Source organism: Oncorhynchus mykiss, chromosome 7 (genome assembly GCF_013265735.2).
Source record: "Oncorhynchus mykiss isolate Arlee chromosome 7, USDA_OmykA_1.1, whole genome shotgun sequence".
Taxonomy (NCBI): Eukaryota; Metazoa; Chordata; class Actinopteri; order Salmoniformes; family Salmonidae; genus Oncorhynchus; species Oncorhynchus mykiss.
Genome location: NC_048571.1, coordinates 38,953,689 through 38,980,835, shown reverse-complemented (window position 1 = coordinate 38,980,835; position 27,147 = coordinate 38,953,689). Strand labels below are relative to the sequence as shown.

Sequence of the window (27,147 nt, the reverse complement as noted above, 5' to 3'; positions counted from 1 at the left end):
TCCTTGCAGACTGGTGGCTCTGGCGGCTCCTTGCCGACTGGCGGCTCTGGCGGCTCCTTGCAGACAGGCGGCTCTTGCGGGTCCTTGCAGACTGGCGGCTCTTGCGGCTCCTTGCAGACTGGCGGCTCTGGCGGCTCCTTGCAGACTGGCGGCTCCTGGCAGCTCCTTGTAGACTGGCGGCTCTGGCGGCTCCTTGCCGACTGGCGGCTCTGGCGGCTCCTTGCCGACTGGCGGCTCTGGCGGCTCCTTGCAGACTGGCGGCTCCTGGCAGCTCCTTGCAGACTGGCGGTTCTGGCGGCTCCTTGCAGACTGGCGGCTCTGGCGGCTCCTTGCAGACTGGCGGCTCCTGGCGGCTCCTTGCAGACTGCCGGCTCTGGCGGCTCCTTGCAGACTGGCGGCTCTGGTGGCTCCTTGCAGACTGGCGGCTCCTTGCAGACTGGCGGCTCCTTGCAGACTGGCGGCTCCTTGCAGACTGGCGGCTCAGGACAGGCGGGCAGCTCTGGACAGGCGGGTGACTCTGGCGGCTCTGGACAGGCGGGAGACTCTAGCGGCTCTGGACAGGCGAGGCGCACTGTAGGCCTGGTATGTGGTGCCGGCACTGGTGGTACTGGGCCGAGGACACGCACCTCAGAGCGAGTGCGGGGAGGAGAAACAGGGAGTACTGGGCTCTGGACACGCACAGGAAGCCTGGTGCGGGGGGCTGCCACCAGAGGGCTGGTGCGTGTAGGTGGCACTGGATAGACCGGACCGTGCAGGTGCACTGGAGCTCTTGAGCACCGAGCCTGCCAAACCTTACCTGGCTCGATGCCCACTCTAGCCCGGCCGATACGAGGAGCTGGTATGTACCGCACTGGGCTATGCACCCGCACTGGAGACACCATGCGCTCCACAGCATAACACGGTGCCTGCCCGGTCCCTCTCGCTCTCCGGTAAGCACATGAAGTTGGCGCAGGTCTCCTACCTAGCTTCGCCATACTCCCTGTGTGCCTCCCCCAAGACATTTTTGGGGCTGACTTTCGGGCTCCCTAACGCGCCACCGTGCTCGTTTCTCCAACTCCATTCTCCTGTAACCCTCCTCGCACTGCTCCAGTGAATCCCAGGCGGGCTCCGGCACTCTCCCTGGGTCGACCGCCCACCTGTCTATCTCTTCCCAAGTTGTATAGTCCAGATTCTGCTCCCATGTCCAGAAATCCTGACATCACTGCCTCTCCTGCTCCTGCCCGTTATCACGCTGCTTGATCCTGTTGTGGTGGGTGGTTCTCTAATTGGTTCCCAATCAGAGACAACGATAGACTGCTGCCTCTAATTGAGAACCAATCTAGGCAACCATAGACATACAAACTACCTAGAAAGGAAACAGCCCTATAAACATAAAAAATACCCTAGACTAGACAAAAAAAACATAAATCCCCCATGTCACACCCTGACCTAACCAAAATAATGAAGAAAACAAAGATAACTAAGGCCAGGGCGTGACATACATATAGAATCCCGATTAATTCAATAGGATCTCTGTGGGCCTAGTCGTAAAGATGTGTGATTTAACTTTTAAAATGTGTTTTATTGTGGCATAAACACAACCAGTCATGATGTTTTCTTCTGATTGTCAAACAACTACTCAAAACAGTGGTGAATGGAAAGAGACATCTTCTCCACAGAACACCAACAAGTGTAATGACATTTGGCAATTTTCATTAGGCCAGAATTTATGTCCACTGCTGTCCGCAGTGTCGGGCATTTATCTCGGCCTTGGCAAAATGTAGGTGTTCTCGTCGAACCACATCGTATTTTGGAGCGTTTTCAAGTCCATTCTGACATAATGGTGTAATTGCCTACCGTTTTCTTGACATTCTGTTGTAAATACTGTTATGGGCTCATGTTTAACCAGTACGGCGTACCTCCACTATTTATTTTGCTGGGATTTCGTACCGGACCGCCTTACTTTCACCCCTGGTCGGACTAGAAGTTATAACTGTTCGAACAGTAATGTTAGCTACAGGGTTAACGGCAACGTTACTTGCTGTGGAGCAATAACTTCATATTTAACATTAGCCTAGTTCGCTAGCTAGCTACTTGTTGTAAATACCATTGCTTGTGTTCAAAACTATGCACTAGCTATAGTGTTAGTCACGCGGTAACCTATATTCCTATTTTCCACAGCGGTGCTGGTCCCAACACTTCTCTTTTCTTCTAGTTCTCCTGATTTGACACTTCACTTTATCTGTGATGAGCTGAACGGTTACTGTCTGAATGGTTCTTGATAGTTTCATTGCACATGACCTGTTATGGTGAAAGTAATGGTAAGCTGCACTCCTTACTGTTTCACCTTGGCACTCCAAATTTGATAAAGTATGTGGCAGTCTAGCTAACTTCGGAAAGTTCACACACTCTACTTTGCTCATGTTTTGGTTAATTTTGTACATCTGGTGTCTTTTCAGGATCTATGGTAAGGAGTGTGAGCTGGAGGGGCAGCTGTCACCTGTAAGGGTGAAAAAGAAGTAAGAGAACCTTTAGCAAAAACACACTGTACGCCGCTGTATGTTATCTTGACATTTATTGCTGTACTTGGCTAATAAAGTTATCCTTTTCGTGCAACAACACTTTCCCATCTATTTCCTATGTTTCACCAGAAAATGAATATACATACGTGTGAAGACACACTTGCTAGAAAGTATTCCAGAGAAATGTACTGCAATTGTAAAGTATCATGTTTGATGCTGAAAGCTATCATTTTCCATATTTTTTAGTAATTAAAAGCTCTCTCCACCGGAGTCAGCATCGAGGGACTGGAGGCCATAGATGCATCCTGGAAGTGGTATGCGGTGATGGATGAAGTGCTAGCGGGCTGCCACTTCATTGCCCCATCGGTCATCATCTCCTCATCCTCCCAAGGTGCAGCTATGGGCTCCCCTCCTTCCCAGAATGGCCCTAATGTGGGCTGGAGTAGGAGAAGGAGGTGACTGCCAGGGAGTCATGACATATGGCCGTTTTAGAGACCATGATTAAGAAGTAGTTTTATGTATTTTGTATGTACAGTATTGTATTTATTTTTTTAAACCCAAAGTTAATTTCGTTGTTTTTTTGTGTTTTCTTCTTTGTAATAAAAAAAAAAAAGTGATACAGGTACATCTACTGTTGGTGTGTTTTATTAAAAACAAAATCTACATAAAAAAAATGCACTTGCACATCTGAGCTATTTTGTTGCAGAAACACGAACACTGCTCATGCTAGTATCACTTTTTTATTGAAGTTTATTTGTCGGCCTCTTGGCCTTGGATTTTTGCTCTACGAAACTAAAATAAACCATCTGTGGCATAATAATAATTGATTACATTTTTATAGCGCTTTTCATGACAATCTCAAAGCTCATCAAAAGTATAAAAAACAAATAAGCAATACATGATCACAAGTAGCCTAGCTATAGGTCAACCACTAGAGGCCAAGTATGAGTGCATGGATCCTCCAAAGATGGAAAGGGACAGTTCATGGCTTGATCAGAGTAAGGTGGTCAGGGAGATGGCTGATGAAGATGGGATTTGGTAACGATCTTGTAGAGGTCTACTCTGGGAACCAGCCTGATTCATGTAGCCACTGGACTTCTCCGTCACAATATATGGCACCTACTTGGATGATGCCTCAGCAGCGGTGGGTACCAGAAAGCTCATGACACACAGTTCAGAGTTGTAGCCAGCCTTACTCATTATGAGCCCTCTGCCTCAGCACTGCATTCCCATTACTCTCAAGCTTCAGGTGACTCTTCTGTTGATATACACGCAGGCCTACGGTACACTCAAGTTTACTCCAAATACGTCATTCCAAATGCTAGCTACTTAGCTAACGTTAGCCCAAAACAACAACACTCTGGCGAATTAAACTGTCAGTGGGTGGGGCTACAGACATTTCTTTCCAGTCCATGTGAAGCCGTTACTGATGGTGTGTTCAAGACATTGAGGTATAAAAGAATAAGACAGCTGGGAATTTGGGAAAAAAACGTGCTTTGAAATGGATGATATATTTTTTACGGCCAGCCAACTCGGAATTACAAGTGACAAACTCTGCATCTTCCTAGAGCTCCTATTTCGCTGACCTAAAGATCACCGACGTCACGATTTTTCACTGTCTCAGCTGGGTTCCCAGTTGTCTTGAATGCACCAAAAGTAATACGTTTCGGCTGTGGCATACTGCGTACAGTATTTGCTAAAAAGTACGTAGTACGATTAGTAAACAGTATGCAGTTTAAGTAAGTAGTATGCAAGTGTAATGTAGATGCTGGGAGGCAAGAAGCAGGTGGGTTTAATATAATAAACAACATGGAGCGAAACAACGTAGGAGTAACGTCTAGACATGAACAACATAAACAATAGCGCCCGGGGAAAGAACTTAAGGGAGTGCCAGATAAAGGGGAGGTAATGAGTGAGGTAATGGAGTCCAGGTGTGCCAAATGATAAAGCGCAGGTGCGCGTAATGATGAATGCCAGGTGCGCGTAATGATGGTTCCCAGGACCGGTGGTTAGTAAACTGGCGACGTCAAACGCCGGAGGGGAGGAGCGGGAGTAGACGTGCCATTGTATCACGTTCCTTAAATACCTTTATGGCTCGAAAAGTATGCAATTCATGCATTCAATTAAAAGTGTCATAAATAAATGATACATTAAATGATTCCTAAATAGCAAAGGAGAATCGGCCCAATGTTGGACAGCCTACATGGGGTCAATATTTTGGCCTGCATTAGGCCCACATCGTGCCAATGTGGGCATGTTTGCAGGGGAAAAACGGGCTTATTTCTGGCAAAGTGAGCGCTGCCTTCACCAGAGGTCTGCCTATACTGGGCCACACTGGGCAAATGCCTTGGGGGCCAACATGCAGCCAATATCTTAGCCCGAATTGGGCCCACATCGTGCCAATGTGAACATATTTTCTGGGTAACAGCTAGAAGCAAGTGTGTTGCTCTTTACTAGATGCTTATTGGAGTAATGGCTTCTAATTTCTACCTCTGTCCTGATGTATGGCTTTGAGCGCAAGAGGTGAGCGATGTGGACAGGAAAGGTGTGTGTGTGTGTGTGAATTCCGAACTGTGTGTGAATTGAGGACAGGCAGTGTGTGTGTGATGACAGCCTTGTGTTCATAGCCCACATATTACTACTTATCTATTTTGAAACTGACAATCAGGTAGAATGTGAAATCAAACAAAGCACATAAGGACATTGTGAAGTTAAACATTCTGTTACAATACATGCTGGTTGAACAATGAGTGACTATGATTAGCAATTGTTCCGTAATGGGGAAAACACACACGTGTTTGTGTTGAGATTGGGTTTCTCTTTGGATACTAAATATGTTATTTGTTCCAGAGCTTGAGGCACAAATTGATCTAAACTAAAGGCTTTGATTGAATTCATTTGTGCATACCGTTGCAAAACATTTGAAACTGAAAACGAAAACAAGCATTTGTTATTGGACAGGTCTCTCCCTGTTTCTCTGTTTTCTTCCATTTGGTGCCTAATGAACATGACCCTGTTGTGATAAAGAAAGGAAGGTCTTGACTAAGAGCCCTCCTCTATAACACTGACCTACTGTGTGAAAAACAAATACCATGCCCTGAGATTAGGGATAGGCAACCCCAGTCCTCGGGAGCCTGATTGGTGTCGCACTTTTGCCCCAGCCCCAGCGAACACACCTCCAATAATCAACTAATCCTGATCTTCGGTTTAAAATGCTAATCGTTTAGCTGTGTTTGCTAGGGATGGGGAAAAGGTGTAACACCACTCCGGTTCCGAGGACTGGAGTTGCCCATCCCTGCCCTAGATGCACAAGAAAAGCCAATATGGACATGGCTACAACGCTGAAGGGCTGTTGACATGATGAGACGGTGAAAAGAACCCTGATGCAGAGTAACACACACACATGCAGCATTCACTGAAACATACGCATAATGACAATAAATTCTGAAAGTCACTTGACCCGTCAAGCAAGTCAGGAGTATTTTATCGTTACCCAAAGATTATGATCACTTGCCCGAAAATTTCAATGAACTATTTACACGCAGAAGTGCAATATACAGCATTGCCTGCCTTTCACCTACATATACAGTATGGGAGGAATCAGAAAGATCAGTACTGGAATTCTTTGTATTTTGGTTGCTACCAGAAAATAATTCTCAGAGTAAGCTCAACTTGCCCAACTGCCGCAAATGATCTGTACTTCACTTAAACAATGGGGATGAACCAGAAATATAATTTGTAGGCTAGGAATTCTTTGCAGTTTGGTTGTTTTCATATAACTTACCCAACTGCTCAGTTCACCTGCCCCAGGCAATAGGACAACCCTTAATGTAAATCGCTGGAACTGATAATGACAACCGTGATGAGGGGGTGTCAGCAAGGAGGGTGGGGTGGGGGTTTAATTGTATTGTATTCCATTGTAGTCATGTGCCACATGAATAGTAAAATAGCAGGCTGTTAGACATGGACAGAGAGAACGCCCAGTCAGTCAGTCCTGTCATTTGCACTACGGTAAATCGACATACTGGATGTAACATACTATAATTTGATTGTCGGGACACAGAGCTGCTCTCCTGGTGTGAGCCTTGTTTGTAGAACACCAAGCCTGCCTACACACACAAACACATCTTGGTTTCAGACACACACACACACACACACTGCCTCTAATTAAATTAATGGACAATGAAGAATTAAGCCTCTTTTATATGGTTCAATAAGTCTTCCTTTCACCCCCAACAACACCCACACAATGCCATCTAAAACACATACACACACACGCACACACTCCTCTCAACACCACGGGACTATGTGAGTCCCTAGCTAATTAGCACAGTCTCTCATCTCCACTCATCAGAGCATCAGACCAATGCAATATGCAGGAAGTTCAGTCGACTCGTTCACTCTGCACTTCACCAGGCTCACACAGCATTACTCAAACCTGCCAGACAAGCTTGACTGAGCTGAGCTTCCTCAGTGTTCAGAACTCAGACCATAGAAATAGAATATTGGGTTGGATAGGTCAGAAATGACATCTATCTGACTCACATTCAGGTTTCCAATACTTTCTATTTAAAAAAAAATGAATAAAAACATAGAAGCATGAATCTGTCTTGTGTTCCCTTGTTCAATGTTGTTTGAAAGTCACTTTCAGGTTAATACAGGTTACAGAGGGCAGGTTTTTGTACAGGCATGGGGTGTGAAGAGTTACCATGATCTGCTCGGACTGACATGGATCTGCAGAGCTGCCATTTGATCTCTCTGGTGGGTGGAAGGTTATCATAAAGGTCATGTATTAATAGTGTACCTTCAGAACACCATCAGATCAGATTTTCCTTTCTCACTGATAACAAACTGACACAGGGTTCAGTCAGGATCAGAAAGCCTGTCTGACTGCTCTAGTATGTTGTTTAATAAGGGGGGGAAAAAACATCACACGCTTAAAAATAGTCTTGGAATTATCTAATAGATCTTTGGAAAAAGGAACAAACGGCTATTGGATAACATACTGTAATCATCACACATCCTTCCTGATATTCACACTTCTTTTTTTTTAAATCACACATCATTTACCCACTTTGGGGGAAATGTGGTTAGCAGACTTACATAAAGAAATATATATAGATCAAATAAATACTGCTTTGCTTATAACCATTATGTAAAATTAATGTTTTTTTAATTTAATTTTTTAAATATGACAGCTGAGGTCAGATGTCTATCAGCATCACTAGGATGCTTGAGAAGAGTATAAACAATATATCAAAGTCTCTGAGATATCACATATTTGCCAACAACCATAAAAATCTGTTTTTTATTTGATTAGCTGTATTAACATAACTTGATTTGTGTATTGATTGTCCTTATTGACACAACTTTAAAAGGTTACACTGACCAGCTAGTCGAGTCCTATTGAAATGTGATACTGAGAGCTGGATGGATACTATTCTGCCTTTACACAGAGTCGTTGACCCGTGTAGCAGTCCGGACATCTGACCGACACACAAACAGACACAGACACCTCCCCGTCCCCCCTGGCCCTGTGACAAACACATAGTTTATTTTGCAGTCTACTCATCATCATCATCAGCAGCAGCTTCCTCGTATCCTCTCAACTCTTTCTCCACCTGAAAACAGGATGTAATCGCAGGCTGAATCTAGCACGTCACCTCAGCACGTCATTTCCTATCACAAACTCCTGTCACGTGCCTCGACCTGTTGTTTCGGCCTATTGTTTCCGAAATTGTATTTTTTTAAAATTCTGTTCATACGAGTTTGTGTCAACATCTGCTACCAGATAGCTAGCTAGGTTGCAATGGAGCCCGATTTGCCTGGAATAGCTAATGAACATTTCCAGCGTTGTATAAGCTATGTTTATTACGTTCTCGTCCGGGACAATATTGACAATCTGGAGTTCCCTTGTGGCTATTGTTTGCTTGAGGAGGATTTCAGGAATATGTTGGCTATCCTTAGCAAGCAAATTTCTATCCTGCACGCACTTATGGAACTCTTGTTCTCAACTCCTGTACCTATGAACTGGAGTTGCAGTGCATTCGGAAAGTATTCAGACCCTTTGACTTTTTCCACATTTTGTTACGCTACAGCCTTATTCTAAAATGTATTGTTTTTTCCCCTCATCAATCTACACACAATGCCCCATAATGACAAAGCAAAAACAGCTTTTTATACATTTTAGCAAATATATCTTAAAAGTCACAGTGCAGTCAAAAACTGGATTTTTCTGTTTTTTTATCTACACTCAGTGGCCAATTTATTATGTAAATCAAAATGGTTTGCTCCTACAGGCAATGAGTCACGTGGCCGTGGCTTGCAAGCAGGCATCAATGCATTCAGTTACTGTTCGGTTGAATGTTAGAAGAATGGGCAAAACGAGTGACCTAACCGACTTTGAGCGTGGACTGAGCGTCGGTTCCAGTATCTCAGAAACGGCCGGAATCGGCCGGAATCGGCAAGAATCGTTCAAGTTAACGGGCTGGCCACAAACAGACAAATAACGGCAGAGTACAACAGTTGTGTACAGAACGGCATCTCAGAACGCGCAACTCGTCGATCCTTGTCATGGATGGGCTATTGCAGCAGACGACTGCACCAGGTTCCACTCCTAGCAGCCTAAAAGAAGAAGAAGCGGCTCCAGTGGGCACGCGATCACCAACGCTGGAAAAACATTGCCTGATCCGACGAATCCCGGTTACATGCTGATGGCAGAGTCCGGATTTGCGGTGAGTCCATGGCCCCATCCTGCCTGGTGTCAACGGTACATGCTCTACCAACTGAGCTACACAGGACGATAATGTTATTGTAGTGTAAGAGCTGATTGAAAAGACCGCCTGAAATTTCAGCCAGTTGTGGTGGGATGGGGTTTTGGCCTGCCTGGTGACATCACCAGACAGTAAATTAGTTAAAGACCGATCAACCTCTGCCATTAACAGCTTATTTTTCCCCCATTACACCATTCCCACTCAGACTACTACCAGACAGTCCTAGCTTAGTTCTTGCTTGAGAAATTGCTCATTGCTAAGAAGTTATTTTTGCTTATTTTTGACCATTTTTAATTGAAAACAATCACACTAAGGTACTTAATTGTTACCCAGAAGTGGTTTGATACTGTGATAAAAACAGCTGCAAACGGCTGCATTGGACCACACTTCAGGTTGGAGAATGGATAAGCAAGAAATTACAGGAAAAGTGACTCAAGAAGGGATTGACATGAATACTCTGTAGTTGTTATAAATATTAAGAAACTGCAAGTTCCCAGCAGATGCTTCCTATTTTGCATCAAAGCATCCTTCACTCATCTCAACAAATTGGATGCAGTCTATCACAGTGCCATCTGTTTTGTCACCAAAGCCCCATATATTACCCACCACTGCGACCTGTATGCTCTCGTTGACTGGCTCTCGCTTCACTCTTGTCACCAAACCCACTGGCTCCAGGTCATCTACAAGTCTCTCCTAGGTAAAGCCCCACCTTACCTCAGCTCACTGGTCACCGTAGCAGCACCCACTCGTAGCACGCGCTCCAGCAGGTATATCTAACTGATCACCCCCAAAGCCAATTCATCCTTTAGGCCGCCTTTTCTTCCAGTTCTCTGCTGCCTATGACTCGAAGGAACTGCAAAAATCACTGAAGCTCGAGACTCATATCTCCCTCACTAGCTTTAAGCACCAGCTGTCAGAGCAGCTCACAGATCACTGCACCTGTACATAGCCAATCTTTAAACAGCCCATCCAACTACCTCATCCCCATACTGAATTGATTTATTTATCTTGCTCCTTTGCACCCCAATATCTCTACTTGCACATTCATCTTCTGCACATCTACCATTCCCGTGTTTAATTGCTATATTGTAATGGCTTTCTTCTTGCCACTCTTCCATAAAGGCCAGATTTGTGCAATATACGACTGATTGTTGTCCTATGGACAGAGTCTCCCACCTCAGCTGTAGATCTCTGCAGTTCATCCAGAGTGATCATGGGCCTCTTGGCTGCATCTCTGATCAGTCTTCTCCTTGTATGAGCTGAAAGTTTAGAGGGACGGCCAGGTCTTGGTAGATTTGCAGTGGTCTGATACTCCTTCCATTTCAATATTATCGCTTGCACAGTGCTCCTTGGGATGTTTAAAGCTTGGGAAATCTTTTTGTATCCAAATCCGGCTTTAAATTTCTTCACAACAGTATCTCGGACCTGCCTGGTGTGTTCCTTGTTCTTCATAATGCTCTCTGCGCTTTTAACGGACCTCTGAGACTATCACAGTACAGGTGCATTTATACGGAGACTTGATTACACACAGGTGGATTGTATTTATCATCATTAGTCATTTAGGTCAACATTGGATCATTCAGAGATCCTCACTGAACTTCTGGAGAGAGTTTTCTGCACTGAAAGTAAAGGGGCTGAATAATTTTGCACGCCCAATTTTTCAGTTTTTGATTTGTTTAAAAAGTTTGAAATATCCAATAAATGTCGTTCCACTTCATGATTGTGTCCCACTTGTTGTTGATTCTTCACAAAAAAATACAGTTTTATATATTTATGTTTGAAGCCTGAAATGTGGCAAAAGGTCGCAAAGTTCAAGGGGGCCGAATACTTTCGCAAGGCACTGTACCTCATTTGCACTCATTGTATATATACTTTTTGTTTTCTTTTTGTTCTACTGTATTATTGACTGTATGTTTTGTTTATTCCATGTGTAACTCTGTGTAGTTGTATATGTCGAACTGCTATGCTTTATCTTGGCCAGGGCGCAGTTGCAAATGAGAACTTGTTCTCAACTAGCCTACCTGGTTAAATAAAAGGTGAAATAATAATATGTTTTTTTTTAATGTAGTTCTACTACTGCATGGTGATGCAAAGAAAAATGTCAATCCTCGGGTGGAAAAGTTACATTATATTGTACTCTATTTTACTCATGTAGTGTGCTTCAACACCATGCTCACAGTGATGCCAATGACTGCCAGAGGGCTGGTCCACCATAGAAGTACACTAATTAGAACAGGTCTCCATGTTGATCTTTAATTAGATGGAGCAACATCACAACAAGTTCAACTGGGTCACTAGCCACTGGCACAATATGACACATGAATAGTATAGTTCTAATTCTTGGTAATTGTACCTATTCTTTCCTCTTGAGCTCTTTTTGAGTTATCATATCACCTACTGTATATCATGTTTGTATATGTGTCATCTCACTGTACCTGTGTTTTATCTATTGACCTATTTAATAGGCTGATTGCTGAACAAACAGGAAGCTATAGATTGGACAAAAACAGGTTGGACCGAGACATAATCCAGGGGTCAGTGAGTTATCCTATAAAGTCCCCAGCCAGCCAGCCAGGTCAGGATAGACCGACTATTTTCTTTTGTCTGATTTTGGGTACCCTGAGGAAGGCACAGTGATGCTAAAACGTTGATAAATACCCATTAAATTGTTGTTAGATTACACATGGAGTGTGCGACTTTCTTTATTATGATAGTTTATAGTTTATTCGCCGTTAGTCAGCACCTCCACACAAACTATTATTCTGCGTGTGCGCCAGCTCATGTTTTTCTTTTACTTTTATGATGCTGATAAAGACAGCAGGGCCAAGATTCACAAAACACTTGTTATGCAAAAACTTAAGAAGATTCGTAAGAAAAAAATAAGATAGTATGTAATTGCAATACCTCAACAATATCTTAAGATTTAATGATTTTCTTACGAACTTCTCAAATATCTTCTTACATATCTTCTGAAGATGTTTGATACTAGGCAACCATTTTAGCTACCTACAGTTGAAGTCGGAAGTTTACATACAGTTAGGTTGGAGTCATTAAAACCACTCCACAAATGTATTGTTAGCAAACTATAGTTTTGGAAAATCGGTTAGGACATCTACTCGGTGCATGACACAAGTAATTTTTCCCAACAATTGTTCCAACAATTGTTTAAGTATTTCACTTATAATTCACTGTATCACAATTCCAGTGGGTCAGAAGTTTACATACACTAAGTTGACTGTGCCTTTTAAAAAGCTTGGACATTTCCAGAAAATTATGTCATAGCTTTAGAAGCTTCTGATAGGCTAATTGACATAATTTGAGTCAATTGGAGGTGGACCTGTGGATGTATTTCAAGGCCTTCCTTCAAACTCGCTGCCTCTTTGCTTGACATCATGGGAAAATCAAAAGAAATCATCCAAGATCTCAGAATTTTTTTTTTGTAGACCTCCACAAGTCTAGTTCATCCTTGGGAGCATTTTCCAAATGCCTGAAGGTACCATGTTCATCTGTACAAACAATAGTACGCAAGTATAAACACCATGGGACCACGCAGCTGTCATACCGCTCAGGAAGGAGACGCATTCTGTCTCCTAGAGATGAACTTACTTTGGGGCGAAAAGTGCAAATCAATCCCAGAACAACAGCAAAGGACCTTGTGAAGATGCTGCAGGAAACAAGTACAAAAGTCAATATCCACCATAAAACAAGTCCTATATAGACATAACCTGAAAGGCAGCTCAGCAAGGAAGAAGCCACTGCTCCAAAACCGCCCAAAAAAAGTCAGACTACGGTTTGCAACTGAGCATGGGAACAAAGATCGTACTTTTTGGAGAAATGTCCTCTGGTCTGATGAAACACAAATAGAACCATTGGCCATAATGACCATCGTTATGTTTGGAGGGAAAAGGGGGAGGCTTGCAAGCCAAAGAATATAATCTCAACTGTGAAGCACGGGGGTGGCAGCATCATGTTGTGGGGGTGTTTTGCTGCAGGAGGGACAAGTGCACTGCACAAAATAGATGGCTGCATAAGGACGGAACATTATGTGGATATATTGAAGCAACATCTCAAGGCATCAAATCAAATCAAATGTATTTATATAGCCCTTTGTACATCAGCTGATATCTCAAAGTGCTGTACAGAAACCCAGCCTAAAACCCCAAACAGCAAGCAATGCAGGTGTAGAAGCACGTTGGCTAGGAAAAACTCCCTAGTAAGGCCAAAACCTAGGAAGAAACCTAGAGAGGAACCAGGTTATGAGGGGTGGCCAGTCCTCTTCTGGCTGTGCCGGGTGGAGATTATAACAGAACATGGCCAAGATGTTCAAATGTTCATAAATGACCAGCATGGTCAAATAATAGGTCTGGGACAGGTAGCACGTCCGGTGAACAGGTCAGGATTCCATAGCATGGCAGAACAGTTGAAACTGGAGCAGCAGCACGGCCAGGTGGACTGGGGACAGCAAGGAGTTATCATGCCAGGTAGTCCTGAGGCATGGTTCTAGGGCTCAGGTCCTCTGAGAGAGAGAAAGAAAGGGAGAATTAGAGAGAGCATACTTAAATTCACACAGGACACCGGATAAGACAGGAGAAGTACTCCAGATATAACAAACTGACCCTAGCCCCCCGACACATAAACTACTGTAGCATAAATACTGGAGGCTGAGACAGGAGCGGTCAGGAGACACTGTGGCCCCATCCGATGATAGCCCCGGACAGGGCCAAACAGGAAGGATATAACCCCACCCACTTTGCCAAAGCACAGCCCCCACACCACTAGAGGGTTATTTTCAACCACCAACCTACCATCCTGAGGCAAGGCCGAGTATAGCCCACAAAGATCTCCGCCACGGCACAACCCAAGGGGGGTTGTCTTCGAGACAGGAAGATCACTTCAGTGACTCAACCCACTCAAGTGACGCACCCCTCCTAGGGACGGCATGAAAGAGCACCATTAAGCCAGTGACTCAGCCCCTGTAATAGGGTTAGAGGCAGAGAATCCCAGTGGAAAGAGGGGAACCGGCCAGGCAGAGACAGCAAGGGTGGTTCGTTGCTCCAGAGCCTTTCCGTTCACCTTCACACTCCTGGGCCAGACTACACTCAATCATATGACCCACTGAAGAGATGAGTCTTCAGTAGAGACTTAAAGGTTGAGACCGAGTTTGCGTCTCTCACATGGGTAGGCAGACCATTCCATAAAAATGGAGCTCTATAGAAAAAAGCCCTGCCTACAGCTGTTTGCTTAGAAATTCTAGGGACAATTAGGAGGCCTGCGTCTTGTGACCATAGCGTACGTGTAGGTATGTACGGCAGGACCAAAACAGAGAGATAGGTAGGAGCAGCCCATGTAATGTTTTGTAAAACCTTGAATCAGCCCTTGCCTGGACAGGAAGCCAGTGTAGGGAGGCTAGCACTGGAGTAATATGATAAAAAAAAATTGGTTCTAGTCAGGATTCCAGCAGCCGTATTTAGCACTAACTGAAGTTTATTTAGTGCTTTATCCGGGTAGCCGGAAAGTAGAGCATTGCAGTAGTCTAACCTAGAAGTAACAAAAGCATGGATGAATTTTTCTGCATCCTTTTTGGACAGAAAGTTTCTGAATTTTGCAATGTTACGTAGATGGAAAAAAGCTGTCCTTGAAACAGTCTTGATATGTTCGTCAAAAGAGAGATCAGGGTCCAGAGTAATGCCGAGGTCCTTCACAGTTTTATTTGAGATGACTGTACAGCCATTAAGATTAATTGTCAGATTCAATAGATCTCTTTGTTTCTTGGGACCTCTGTTTTGTCCGAGTTTAAAAGTAGAAGGTTTGCAGCCATCCACTTCCTTATGTCTGAAACACAAGCTTCTAGCGAGGGCAATTTAGGGGCTTCACCATGTTTCATTGAAATGTACAGCTGTGTGTCATCCGCATAGCAGTGAAAGTTAACATTATGTTTTCGAATGACATCCCCAAGAAGTAAAATATATAGTGAAAACAATAGTGGTCCTAAAACGGAACCTTGGTGAACACCGAAATTTACAGTTGATTTGTCAGAGGACAAGCCATTCACAGACACAAACTGATATCTTTCCAACAGATAAGATCTAAACCAGGTCAGAACTTGTCCGTGTAGATCAATTTGGGTTTCCAATCTCTCCAAAAGACTGTGGTGATCGATGGCATCAAATGCAGCACTTCAGTCAGGAAGTTAAAGCTTGGTCGCAAATGGGTCTTCCAAATGGACAATGACCCCAAGCATACTTCCAAAGTTGTGGCAAAATAGCTTATAAGGACAACAAAGTCAAGGTATTGGAGTGTCCATCACAAAGCCATGAGCTCAATTCTATAGAATATTTGTGTGCCGAACTGAAAAAGTGTACGCGAGCAAGGAGGCCTACAAACTTGACTCACTTACACCATTACTGTCAGGAGGAATGGGCCAAAATTCACCCAACTTATTGTGGGAAGCTTGTTTAAGGCTACCCGAAACATTTTGCCCAAGTTAAACAATTTAAAGTCAATGCTACCAAAAACTTCTGACCCACTGGGAATGTGATGAAAGAAATAAAGGATGAAAGAAAATCATTCTCTCATCTATTCTGACATTTCACATTCTTAAAATAAAGTGGTGATCCTAACTGACCAAAGACAGGGATTTTTTACTCAGATTAAATGTCAGGAATTGTGAAAAACTGAGTTTAAATGTATTTGGCTAAGGTGTATGTAAACTTTGGACTTCAACTGTATCTAGCTAGCACTGGCAATCATGTTAGCAAATGTCTTACTAAGATTACTGTTCTAAAATATGTTCTTGGGTTTAAAATAATCAATACGGAAACTTTCAGATGACGTTTGTGAGTGAATTAAACATGTTAAATTACACTTCACTGAGTGACAATATGAAAGCCAGTGTTTGTTTACAGGCAGGCAGTAGCTTTACGGGTAAGGACTGGCTGGGGCCTGGGCTCGTCCACACATGCACACTATTACGCACACACACACACGCAGGCACACATGCACAGACAAACACATGCATGCACACACACCCACACTTTCCTCACCACTGGCTTTGTCCCTAGCCTACACACTTCCCTGGTCTGTTAGGAAAACACAAAGCCAGGAACTTCTCAGCCCTCCAGAACAAAGACTTAACACTGGGATCAATTTCTTGTTGGCTGAAACAGGAGCTGCAGATGTGATGTGCTTCAAGGGGAGCTACTTGCGATTGACCTATAGTTGTTGTTTTCCCTCCTTTAATACAATAATTACTTCACCAAATCATGAAATGCAACATGCAAGGGAAGGCAAGGCACCCCACCTCTGCTCACTGAACCAGAAGCTGCTGCTGTTCATGGCGAGCTACTAGGGGATTGAATTAATACCTGTTGTTTTCCCTGCTTTTATTTCTATAATAATTACTGTACCAAATCATAAAAGGAAAACATGCAAGACAAGAAACCCCATGTGGAGGCGACAGATTTAGGTTTATGTCTCAAGACTTTGAGACAAATATTTGACTCTGATGTGTGCCACAGAAAGTATTTGACTCTAGTGACAAAATTAAGGAAATTAGAAGGGGAGGTGAGGTGAGGCATTTTCTTGCCTGCCAAAATGCCCCCCCCCCCCCCCCTAATTATCTTAATTGTGTCACTAAAGTCATACTTTGTGGCACACATCGGAGTCAAATACTTTCTATAGAACAAACTTCTTGCCAGGATAGTCAACCGAAATGAATAATTAATGTATGTGTGTTATATTAAACATAGAGGGAGTGAAATGTAGGTAAGCAATAAACATTTCAATACAACTACTAGTCGAATAAGACATGGGAGAGATGCCGATTTTTTTAGCAAAGAGCTGTATTGCTAGACTAATACACTTGAATCAAATAGTCAAACCGAAAACTGCAGACATTACGAGTGCCACCCCCGCGATCAAAATGCCATTAAAAATACAATGTAACCCAGCATAACGTGATCATTGACATCTGCATTGAAGGACACAAATACAAAATGCTTTCTGCTACTAAGATCAGTGAAATGTAGGCTAAACTGACAACGGAGTAAAGAGCAGAAATCGCAACTAGCAAGCAATGAAGAATTGAGTGTGTGCGCGTTCGCGTAAAGGGGGATTCTGGCAAGGGAAGATTTTCTGCACAATACCTGTTACTTGCAAAGAGAGAGGGTGAAGCTCTTCATTCCGCTTCTGATCCTTGTTCAATCTTTTCTCTCAACAGGTATGGACCCCGAATTTAGTCGAGCGTCTGACCAATTACACTAGACTTTAGTTATGGGTTAACCGACATTACTCTTAATATTAAACGGATAACTGGCTTTCCCATACTGCACAGAACACACTGTAGTTATTAGAACGGGGTAGCGGAGAGGTGTGCTTGAGAGTCCGTCATGACAGAGGATGTTTCAAATGGCGCAAATAGAACATCGGATGCACCTGCAGTGCTGTAAAGGTATAAGCACATAGGCCTAACGCATGGCTGGGCACATTCTGCAGCTAAGTTTAGCGCTATTCAGATCGGATGTGGGTAAGGAGATATTTCTTTCCAATGCGCGACGCCCTCGCCCGCTCTCTGATCCTGAGTGCAATTTACACACTGAGCGCATATAGTAGGAGGAATTTCGCTCCTGGCAGTCGCAGTTTCCACAACAGCGGAGTAGATGCACACAATTCGCCTGGGATGAGTTGGCAGGAAGATATTTTATACTACTTGAACTTACTTTTCGTAGCACTGGCGAGCACAGTAACTGCTGGAGGACGTGCATGTGACTACCCTGCTGCGTTTATAACCACCGTGGACGGGGAAGGTGACAGCAGCATGGTGGCCAAGGATTACCCCTTTTACCTCGTCGTGAAGAGGATGAACTGTTCACTGGAGGTGCAGACAGTCAGCAGCAACACCCAACCGGCTAAGGAAGTAGAGGTAGGGAGTTTAATTTGCGATATAACTATTATCGATTGCATTCAATTGTTGCAGTTTGTATACGGTGAAAATGTACTTTCGCGCAATCATGTACTTGCACACTAAGTGGAGGCAGACAGTTTATAGGACATACACTGCACTACTACTTTGTTGCGCGTTTGTTGTGGATATTTAATCAAACTGTTGAAAAATGTGGAGTCCTAAGGAATACATTTAATCTTTTATGAAATGTTGACTAAACAATATAGTGAAGTACCACGATAGAGCACATTTAATGTCACGCTGCACTCACTGGTTTGGATGATTTCACTATTTTTCAAGTGAAAAAAATAAATACAAAGTAAATGTCATGATATAGGAGTAAATGACATGAATCGCATTGGTAGTGTTATTATTGCTTTTGAAGTATGGAATATTTTTTATATATTCAGTACCAGTCAGTTTGGACACACCTACTAATTCAAATGTTTTAGGTTATTTTTACTATTTTCTACATTGTAGAGTAATAGACATCAACACTATGAGATAACCCATGGAATAATGTAGTAACCAAAGTGTTAAACAAATTAAAATATATTTTAGATCCTTCAAATAGCCACCCTTTGCCATTAACAGCTTTGCACACTCTTGGCATTCTCTCAACCAGCTTCACCTGGAAGGCTTTTCCAACAGTCTTGAAGGAGTTCCCACTTATGCTGAGCACTTGTTGGCTGCTTTTCCTCTCTGCGGTCCAACTCATCCCAAACCATTGCAATTGGGTTGAGGTCATGTGATTTGTAGGGGGGCAGGTCAACTATGCAGTACTCCCGATGTGAAATATTGACATTTCTGTATGGACCTCACTTTTTGCATGAGGGCATTGTCATGCTGAAACAGGAAAAGTCCTTCCCCCAACTGTTGCCACAAAGTTGGAAGCACAGAATTGTTCTAGAATGTCATTGTATGCTGTAGCGTTAAGATTTCCCTTGACTGGAACTAAGGGACCTAACCCGACCCATAAACAGCCCTAGACCATTATTCCTCCTCCACCAAACTTGACAGTTTGCACTATGCATTGGGGCAGGTAGTGTTCTCCTGGCATCCACCAAACCAAAATTAGGCCGTCGGACTGCCAGATGGTGAAGCGCTTTAAATGACTCCAGAGAACAAATTTCACTGAGTTCTTCAGTAAGGCCTTTTGTACTACGAATGTTTGTCTATGGAGATTGCATGGCTGTGTGCTCAAATATATACACCTGTCAGCAATGGGTGTGGCTGAAATAGCCAAATCCACTCATTTGAAGGGGTGTCCACATACTTTGTGTGTAATATATAGTGTATCTAATATACAGTCATGGCCAAACGTTTTGAGAATGACACAAATATTAGTTTTTAAAGTCTGCTGCCTCAGTTTGTATGATGCCAATTTGCATATACTCCAGAATGTTATGAAGAGTGATCAGATGAATTGCAAAGTCCCTCTTTGCCACGCAAATGAACTGAACCCCCCCCCCCCCCCCCCCCCCCCAAAAAAAAAAAAAAAAACATTTCCACTGCATTTCAGCCTTGCCACAACAGGAGCAGCTGACATCATGTCAGTGATTCTCTCGTTAACACAGGTGTGAGTGTTGACGAGGAGAAGGCTGGTGATCACTCTGTCATGCTGATTGAGTTCAAAAACCAGACTGGAAGTTTCAAAAGGAGGGTCGTGCTTGGAATCATTGTACTTCCTCTGTCAATCATGGTTACCTGCAAGGAAACACGTGCTGTCATCATTGCTTTGCACAAAAAGGGTTTCACAGGCAAGAATATTGCTGCCAGTAAGATTGTACCTAAATCAACCATTTATTGGATCATCAAGAACTTCAAGGAGTGCGGTTCAATTGTTGTGAAGAAGGCTTCAGGGCACCCACAAAAGTCCAGCAAGCACCAGGACCGTCTCCTAAAGTTGATTCAGCTGCGGGATTGGGGCACCACCAGTACAGAGCTTGCTCAGGAATGGCAGCAGGCAGGTGTGAGTGCATCTGCATGCACAGGGAGGTGAAGACTTTTGTAGGATGGCCTGGTGTCAAGAATGGCAGCAATGAAGCCACTTCTCTCCAGGGAAAACATCAGGGACAGACTGATATTCTGCAAAATGTACAGGGATTGGACTGCTGAGGATTGGGGTAAAGTCATTTTCTCTGATGAATCCCCTTTCTGATTGTTTGGGGCATCCGGAAAAAAGCTTGCCCGGAGAAGACCAGGCTTGTCCGGAGAAGACGAGGCTACCATCAGTCCTGTGTCATGCCAACAGTAAAGCATCCTGAGACCATTCATGTGTGGGGTTGCTTCTCAGCCAAGGGAGTGGGCTCACTCACAATTTTGCCCAAGAACACAGCCATGAATCAAGAATGGTACCAACACATCCTCCGAGAGCAACTTCTCCTAACCATTCAGGAACAGTTTAGTGATGAACAATGCCTTTTCCAGCATGATGGAGCACCTTGCCATAAGGCAAAAGTGATAACTAAGTAGCTTGGGGAACAAAACATCAATATTTTGGGTCCATGGCCGGAAACTCCCCAGACCTTAATCCCATTGAGAACTTTGACAAACTCCAAGCATTGATTATGCAAGAATGGGCTGCCATCAGTCAGGATGTGGACCAGAAGTTAATTGACAGTGTGCCATGGTGGATTGCAGAGGTCTTGAAAAAGAAGGGTCAACACTGCAAATATTGACTCGTTGCATCTTCTTCATGTAAATTGTCAATAAAAGCCTTTGACACTTATGAAATGCTTGTAATTATACTTCAGTATTCCATAGTAACATCTGACAAAAATATCTAAAGACACTGAAGCAGCAAACTTTGTGGAAATTAATATTTGTCATTCTCAACTTTTGGCCACGACTGTACTATCAGTCTATATATTTTTTTTAAGGCAGCCTTCCGCACCTCTGATTCAGAGGGGTTTGGTTAAATGCGGAAGACTCATTTCATTTACTGCATTCAGTTGTACAACAGACTAGGTATCCCCCTTTCCCTCATCTCTCTCCCCTGTAAAGATCAACAACTAAATGACTGGCATTTCACTGAGATGGGATGCTGCTGCTGATGATATTGATTGGCACATGAACAGATTGCCGAGCCCGTGGTCCTATCGCTAATATCAGATAGTCTGCAGATTATGGGGGTTGGATTGCATAAGAAGAATTTAAACAACATATTGAGTTCACAGTAATGAATCTCTGCGGACAAGTCATATTCCCAACATAGTGCAAATAGGGGACTTGGGTGCCATTTGGGATTCAGCCTAAGTAAGCCAGTAGTGTTTGATTACACCATTTTGTAAAGTCTGATTTGAACTGCCACTCACTTCTCTCCAATCGAGAGAATATAAGGGATATATATAAGGAAATACCAACAAAGTGTCTTAAATCGGGGTTTGGGCCACCACAAGCCCGAACAGCTTCAAAGCACCCCTGCATGGATTCTACAAGTGTTTGGAACTCTATTGGAGGGATGCGACTCCATACGTCCACCATCCTTTGGCGTTTTGTTGATGGTGGTGGGAAATGCTGTCTCAGGCACCGCTCCAGAATCTCAATTGCGTTGCGATCTGGTGACTGACACAGCCATGGAATAGGATTTTTCATGTTCATCAAACCATTCAGTGACCACTCGTGCCCTGTGGATGGGGGCATTGTCGTCCTATGGGGCCATAGCCATGGTAGCCAAAATAATGGCCTGCCCAGCATTTTTTTATACATGTCCTTAAGCATGGTGGGATATTAATTGCTTAATTAACTCAGGAACCACACCTGTGGGGAAGCACCTGTTTTCAGTGTACCTTGTATCCCTCATTTACTCAAGTGTTTCCATTATTTTGGCAGTTACCTGTATCTTTTATGAGTCACAATGGCCCTGCTTTTGTTGCTGCATAGCCAGGCCTATCGTGTGTGTGTGTGTGTGTGTGTGTGTGTGTGTGTGTGTAAACGTGTGAAGCAGGCATGTGTGAATTGTGACGAGGGGTTACCCAGTCTGAAAAGACTGCGTTCCCAGAATACTGATCAACGTCACAAGGAGAGAGCAGGAGAAGGGGGAAATGGAGGATGGGAGAATAGAGCGATGATGCTGCTGCCAAGGGTGTTTTGCAGGTTGCAGATATTTTCCCGTCAGTCTGTTTTTTTCCCCCCTGATGATTCTGACTGACTGCAGCAACTGGAGGTCGGATCTCATCTTCTAATGTTATCCTGATGGAGTGCTGCGGAAGGAAACAAAGGGCATTCTAAACCTCTTTTCACTGCTGTAAGGTCAAATCGTCTGTCGTGGTAAGAACAGGACACAGCCGGAGAAACCTGCAGAGGTGGAAACGAGGGAGGGAATGAAGACGGGATGGGGAGTCATAGAAAAAGGGAAACATGCACATCTCACTGGTTAAGATGCTGGAGTTGCGGACAAGACATCCTTGATTTCTCGATCACCTACCGGCTACCTGTGTCTGTGTTTTGATTACAGGAAACCTTGTATGTTTGACAGACTCTGTATACTGTAACCTTGAGGGGCACTGAGGAGAGGAGAAGACCGTACATGTTTTTGGATGTATGTAGATGGGACAGGGGTAACCCCTGGTTGACGGTGCAACAGCTGGTCAGGAAGACCTGAGACTCCGTGGTCGTGACGGGGGCGGGGGAGGGATAGAGAGAGGACAAGGTGCGATGAGGATGAATATTATCCTCCTGGTCTCAGATCTGGTCAGTACTGCTGGTTCACCTAAACTGGCTCCAGTCTTGAAGCTTTGGTGTTGATGGGATCCAATGGAGATTGGGACGCAGAAGGTATTAACTACTGTGACTCCACAAAATGTTTCATCTGCACCACTACCACCTTTTCTTTCTTCATCTTTTCTGTTTTTTTTTTATTGTTTTAAAAAAATCTGCTGTCTCCCCTCTGCCATTTTAACACACAGTCAGATACGAACATTAATCACAAAGTGTCTTTGGTCTCTCCAGGAGCCCTGTAACAAGCGGGTGAAGCCTCTTTCTCGGGTTACATCGCTGGCCAACCTCATACCTCCAGTCAAGGCTGCACCTCTGAAGCGGATCGGACAAACACTGCAGGTACAACACTACACCACCATTTATAGTCTACTGAAATACCTATTCTGACAAATACAAGCACAGGACAAAACACTACAGATAAAGTGTTAAATATCATTGGTAACACTAACTTTTTTTAGCCTGAAGGAATGAGGCATTATGATGAAGTAATAATGCATTGTTAGACTTGTCATGAGTACAGATCCTTCAGAAAGTATTCATACCCCTTGACTTTTTCCAGATTTTCTTTTGTTAACAGCCTGAAATAAAAATTGATTTAAATTTAGATTTTTGGTCCTTGGCCTAACCCTATAATGTCAAAGTGGAACTGTTTTTTTCCCTCTTCAAAATGTTTACAAATGAATACAAAATGAAAACCTGAAACGTCTTGAGTCTAAATATTCAACCTTTTGTTAGGAGAGCCTAAATAAGTTCAAGATTAAACATTTGCTTAAAGAGTCAGTGCATTTGGAAAGTATTCAGACCCCTTGACGTTTTCCACATTTTAAAATGGATTGTTTTTATTCCCAATCAATCTACACACAATCCCCCATAATGACAAAGCAACAACAGTTTTTTATATTTTATACATTTGCAAAAATGTATAAAAACCTATCACATTTACATAAGTATTTATATCCTTTACTCAGTACTTTGTTGAAGGACCTTTGGCAGCGATTACAGCTGCCACCACCATGCTTCACCGTAGGGATGGTGCCCGGTTTCCTCCACACGTGACGCTTGGCATTCAGGCCAAAGGATTCAATCTTGGTTTCATCAGACCAGAGAGTCTTGTTTCTCATGGTCCGAGTCCTTTTAGGTGCCTTTTGGCGAACTCCAAGCGGGCTGTCATGTGCCTTTTACTGAGGAGTGGCTTTCATCTGCCCACTACCATAAAGGCCTAATTGGTGGAGTCCTTCTGGAAGGTTCTCCCATCTCCACAGTGGAGCTCTGTCAGAGTGACCATCGGGTTCTTGGTCACCTCCCTGACCAAGGCCCTTCTCGACCGATTGCTCAGTTTGGCCGTGCGGCCAGCTCTAGTAAGAGTCTTGGTGGTTCCAAACTTCTTCCATTTAAGAATGTTGAAGGCTACTCTTCTTGGGGACCTTCAATGCTGCAGACATGTTTTTGGTACCCTTCCCCAGATCTGTGCCTTGACAGCTCCTGTCTCGGAGCTCTACAAAAGTCTCCTTGGACTTTATGGCTTGGTTTTTGCTCTGACATGCACTGTCGACTGTGGGACCTTTTTGTATAGACAGGTTGGTTCCAAATCATGCCCAATCAATTGAATTTACTGCAGGTGGACTCCAATCAAGTTGTAGAAACATCTCAAGGATGATCAATGGAGACAGGATGCACCTGAGCGAGCGCAATTTCAAGTCTCATAACAGGGTCTGAATACTTATGTAAATAAGCTATTTCTGTTTCATTTTTAACAAATTTGCAAAAATGTCTAAACCTGTTTTCGCTTTGTCATTGTGTGTCAATCTATTGTGTGTCGATTGATGAGGAAAACAATTAATTTGAATGCATTTTAGAATAAGGCTGTAACGTAACAAAGGAAAGGGGTCTGAATAATTTCCGAACGTACTGTAAGTTGCATGGACTCACTCTGTATGCCAGAATAGTGTTTAACATTATTTTGTTGAATGACTACCTCATCTCTGTACCCATCACATAGTTCTATCTGTAAGCTACCTCAGTCGAGCAGTGAATTTCCAACACAGATTCAACCACAAAGACCAGGGAGGTATTCCAATGCCTCGCAAAGGGCCCCTCTTGGTAGATGGGTTAAAATAAAAAGCAGACATTGAATATCCCTTCAAACATGGTGGAGTTATTAATTACACTTTGGATGGTGTATCAATACATCCAGTCACTACGATACAGGCGTCCTTCCTAACTCAGCTGCCAGAGAGGAAGGAAACTGCTCAGGGATTTCACCATGAGATGAATGGTGACTTCAAAACAGTTGGAGTTTAATGGCTGTGATGGGAGAACTGAGGATGGACACCACAATACTATCCTAAATGACAGCGTGAAAAGAAGGACGCCTGTACTGAATAGAAATATTCAAAAACATGTATCCTGTTTGCAATAAGGAACTAAAGTTAAACTGCACATAATGTGGTAAAGAAATTAACTTTATGTCCTGAATACAAAGCGTTGTGTTTGGGGTAAACACAACTGAGTACCACTCTTCATATTTTCAAGCATAGTGATGGGTGCATCATGTTATGGCACTAGGGAGTTTTTTAGGCTAAAAATAAATGGAATAGAGCTAAGCACAGGCAAAATCCTAGAGGAAAACCTGGTTGTCTGCTTTCCAACAGATACTGGGAGACAAATTCACCTTTGAGCAACACAATAAGCTAAATCACAAGGCTAAATATACACTGGAGTTGCTTACCAAGACGACTTTGAATGTTCCTGAGTGGCCTAGTTACAGTTTTGGCTTGGAAATCTATGGCAATACTTAAATGGCTGTCTAGCAATGATCAATTTGACAGAGCTTGAATATTTTTTTTTAAAGAATGTGCAAATATTGTACAATCCAGGTGTGCAAAGCGAGCGACTTGAGACCAGAAATACTCTCAGCTGTAATCACTGCTAAATGTGATTGTAACATGTATACATGTGACTACTGTAAATGAGGTATTTAATTTGTACATTTGCAAAACGTTCTAAAAACCCTTTGTTCAGTTTGTAATTACGGGGTATTTGTGGGGTGTGTAGATGGGCGAGAGAGAAAGAAATTAACTTAGGCTGTAACATAACAATGTGGAATAAGTCCAGGGCTATGAATACTTTCTGAAGGCACAGTATGTATGACCCCCTTAATGTCTTACCTCATAATGACTAAACAGACAGCCATTTGTGTCAAGGCAATTGAAATTACACCACACATGTCTACAAAAACATAAAACATGAATAGCGGGATTGGCCGACCTAGAAGGCCCAGCCCTAGCCAGCTTATCTGTTATGTTCTAAGTCCAAATCAATCACTTTCCAGACCATCATCCACTAAGTACGCCAGCCCTCATCTGACCTGTGTATGATGTGTTGTGTTCTGAATTATTCTGGCCTCACTATCGTCGCACAGTGCTTGAATAGCATTACAGACAGGATAATCTAGACAATTGTACAGTAACCTACAGATATCAGAAATAAGGTAAGTGGCATATGAGAACAAATGTGTTGATATGGTCTTTTTTATATCCTTCCTAGTTGATGTCCTATGAAGGACAATTTTTCTAATCTTTGTCTTTTCATACTCTTCTCTCAATCACTCACACAGGACCACTCACCTTCCTGTGTCTCTCTCTCTCTCTCTCTCTCTCTCTATTCCGCAGCGTTCCATCAGCTTCCGCAGTGAGAGTCGAACAGAGTCGGTCATGCCTCCCAGACCATGGACGCGGCCGGCCCCGCCTGCCAACACCAAGCGGCGTGACAGCAAGCTGTGGAGCGAGACCTTTGACGTGCGGCTTGGACACCAGATGCTGTCGTCCAAGGAGATCAATCGCCAAGAGGTGCGGAAAGCTTTTCAACAGGGGTAGTACGGGAGGTTACTATGTCCGAGCACTGCTACTAACACTAGGGTAGCCTTGTCTCCAGAGAGCCGGCTTATGGACGAGACTATCAGGGTTACAAAAGGGAGTACACAGTTACTATCAGAGGAATATAAATACTGTCAGGCTTGTATATGCACCTGTATAGTGTATTGCATAGTTTTGGATGGAAGGTTTGTCTGGCTTTGATTTCAACTGACATTAAAATGGAGGCCATGTCATAAACTTTTAGAATAGCATGACTATACCAAGGATGTGCATCTCCTAGAATGCATGGAAGACTTTAGTTTGAGGGCTCATAGCAAAATCCAAAACTAGAGAGA

The 27,147-nt window shown here is 43.4% G+C and overlaps 1 protein-coding gene across 4 annotated transcripts in view; it reads left to right on the top strand.

The window, feature by feature from the left end:
- The window catches only part of LOC110527722 (rho guanine nucleotide exchange factor 3), a 121,412-nt gene that overhangs the window by 74,377 nt on the left and 19,888 nt on the right, over positions 1-27,147 (top strand). For 2 of the 4 annotated variants that reach the window (XM_021609182.2, XM_021609183.2), the window contains 2 exons: positions 23,169-23,276; positions 26,609-26,785. In XM_021609182.2, the coding sequence (XP_021464857.2) occupies positions 23,169-23,276; positions 26,609-26,785 (285 nt within the window). Of the gene's footprint in view, positions 1-17,254; positions 18,195-22,255; positions 22,995-23,168; positions 23,277-26,608; positions 26,786-27,147 lie in introns of those variants that run through there. The other 2 variants (XM_021609181.2, XM_021609184.2) reach the window with 2 other exon arrangements.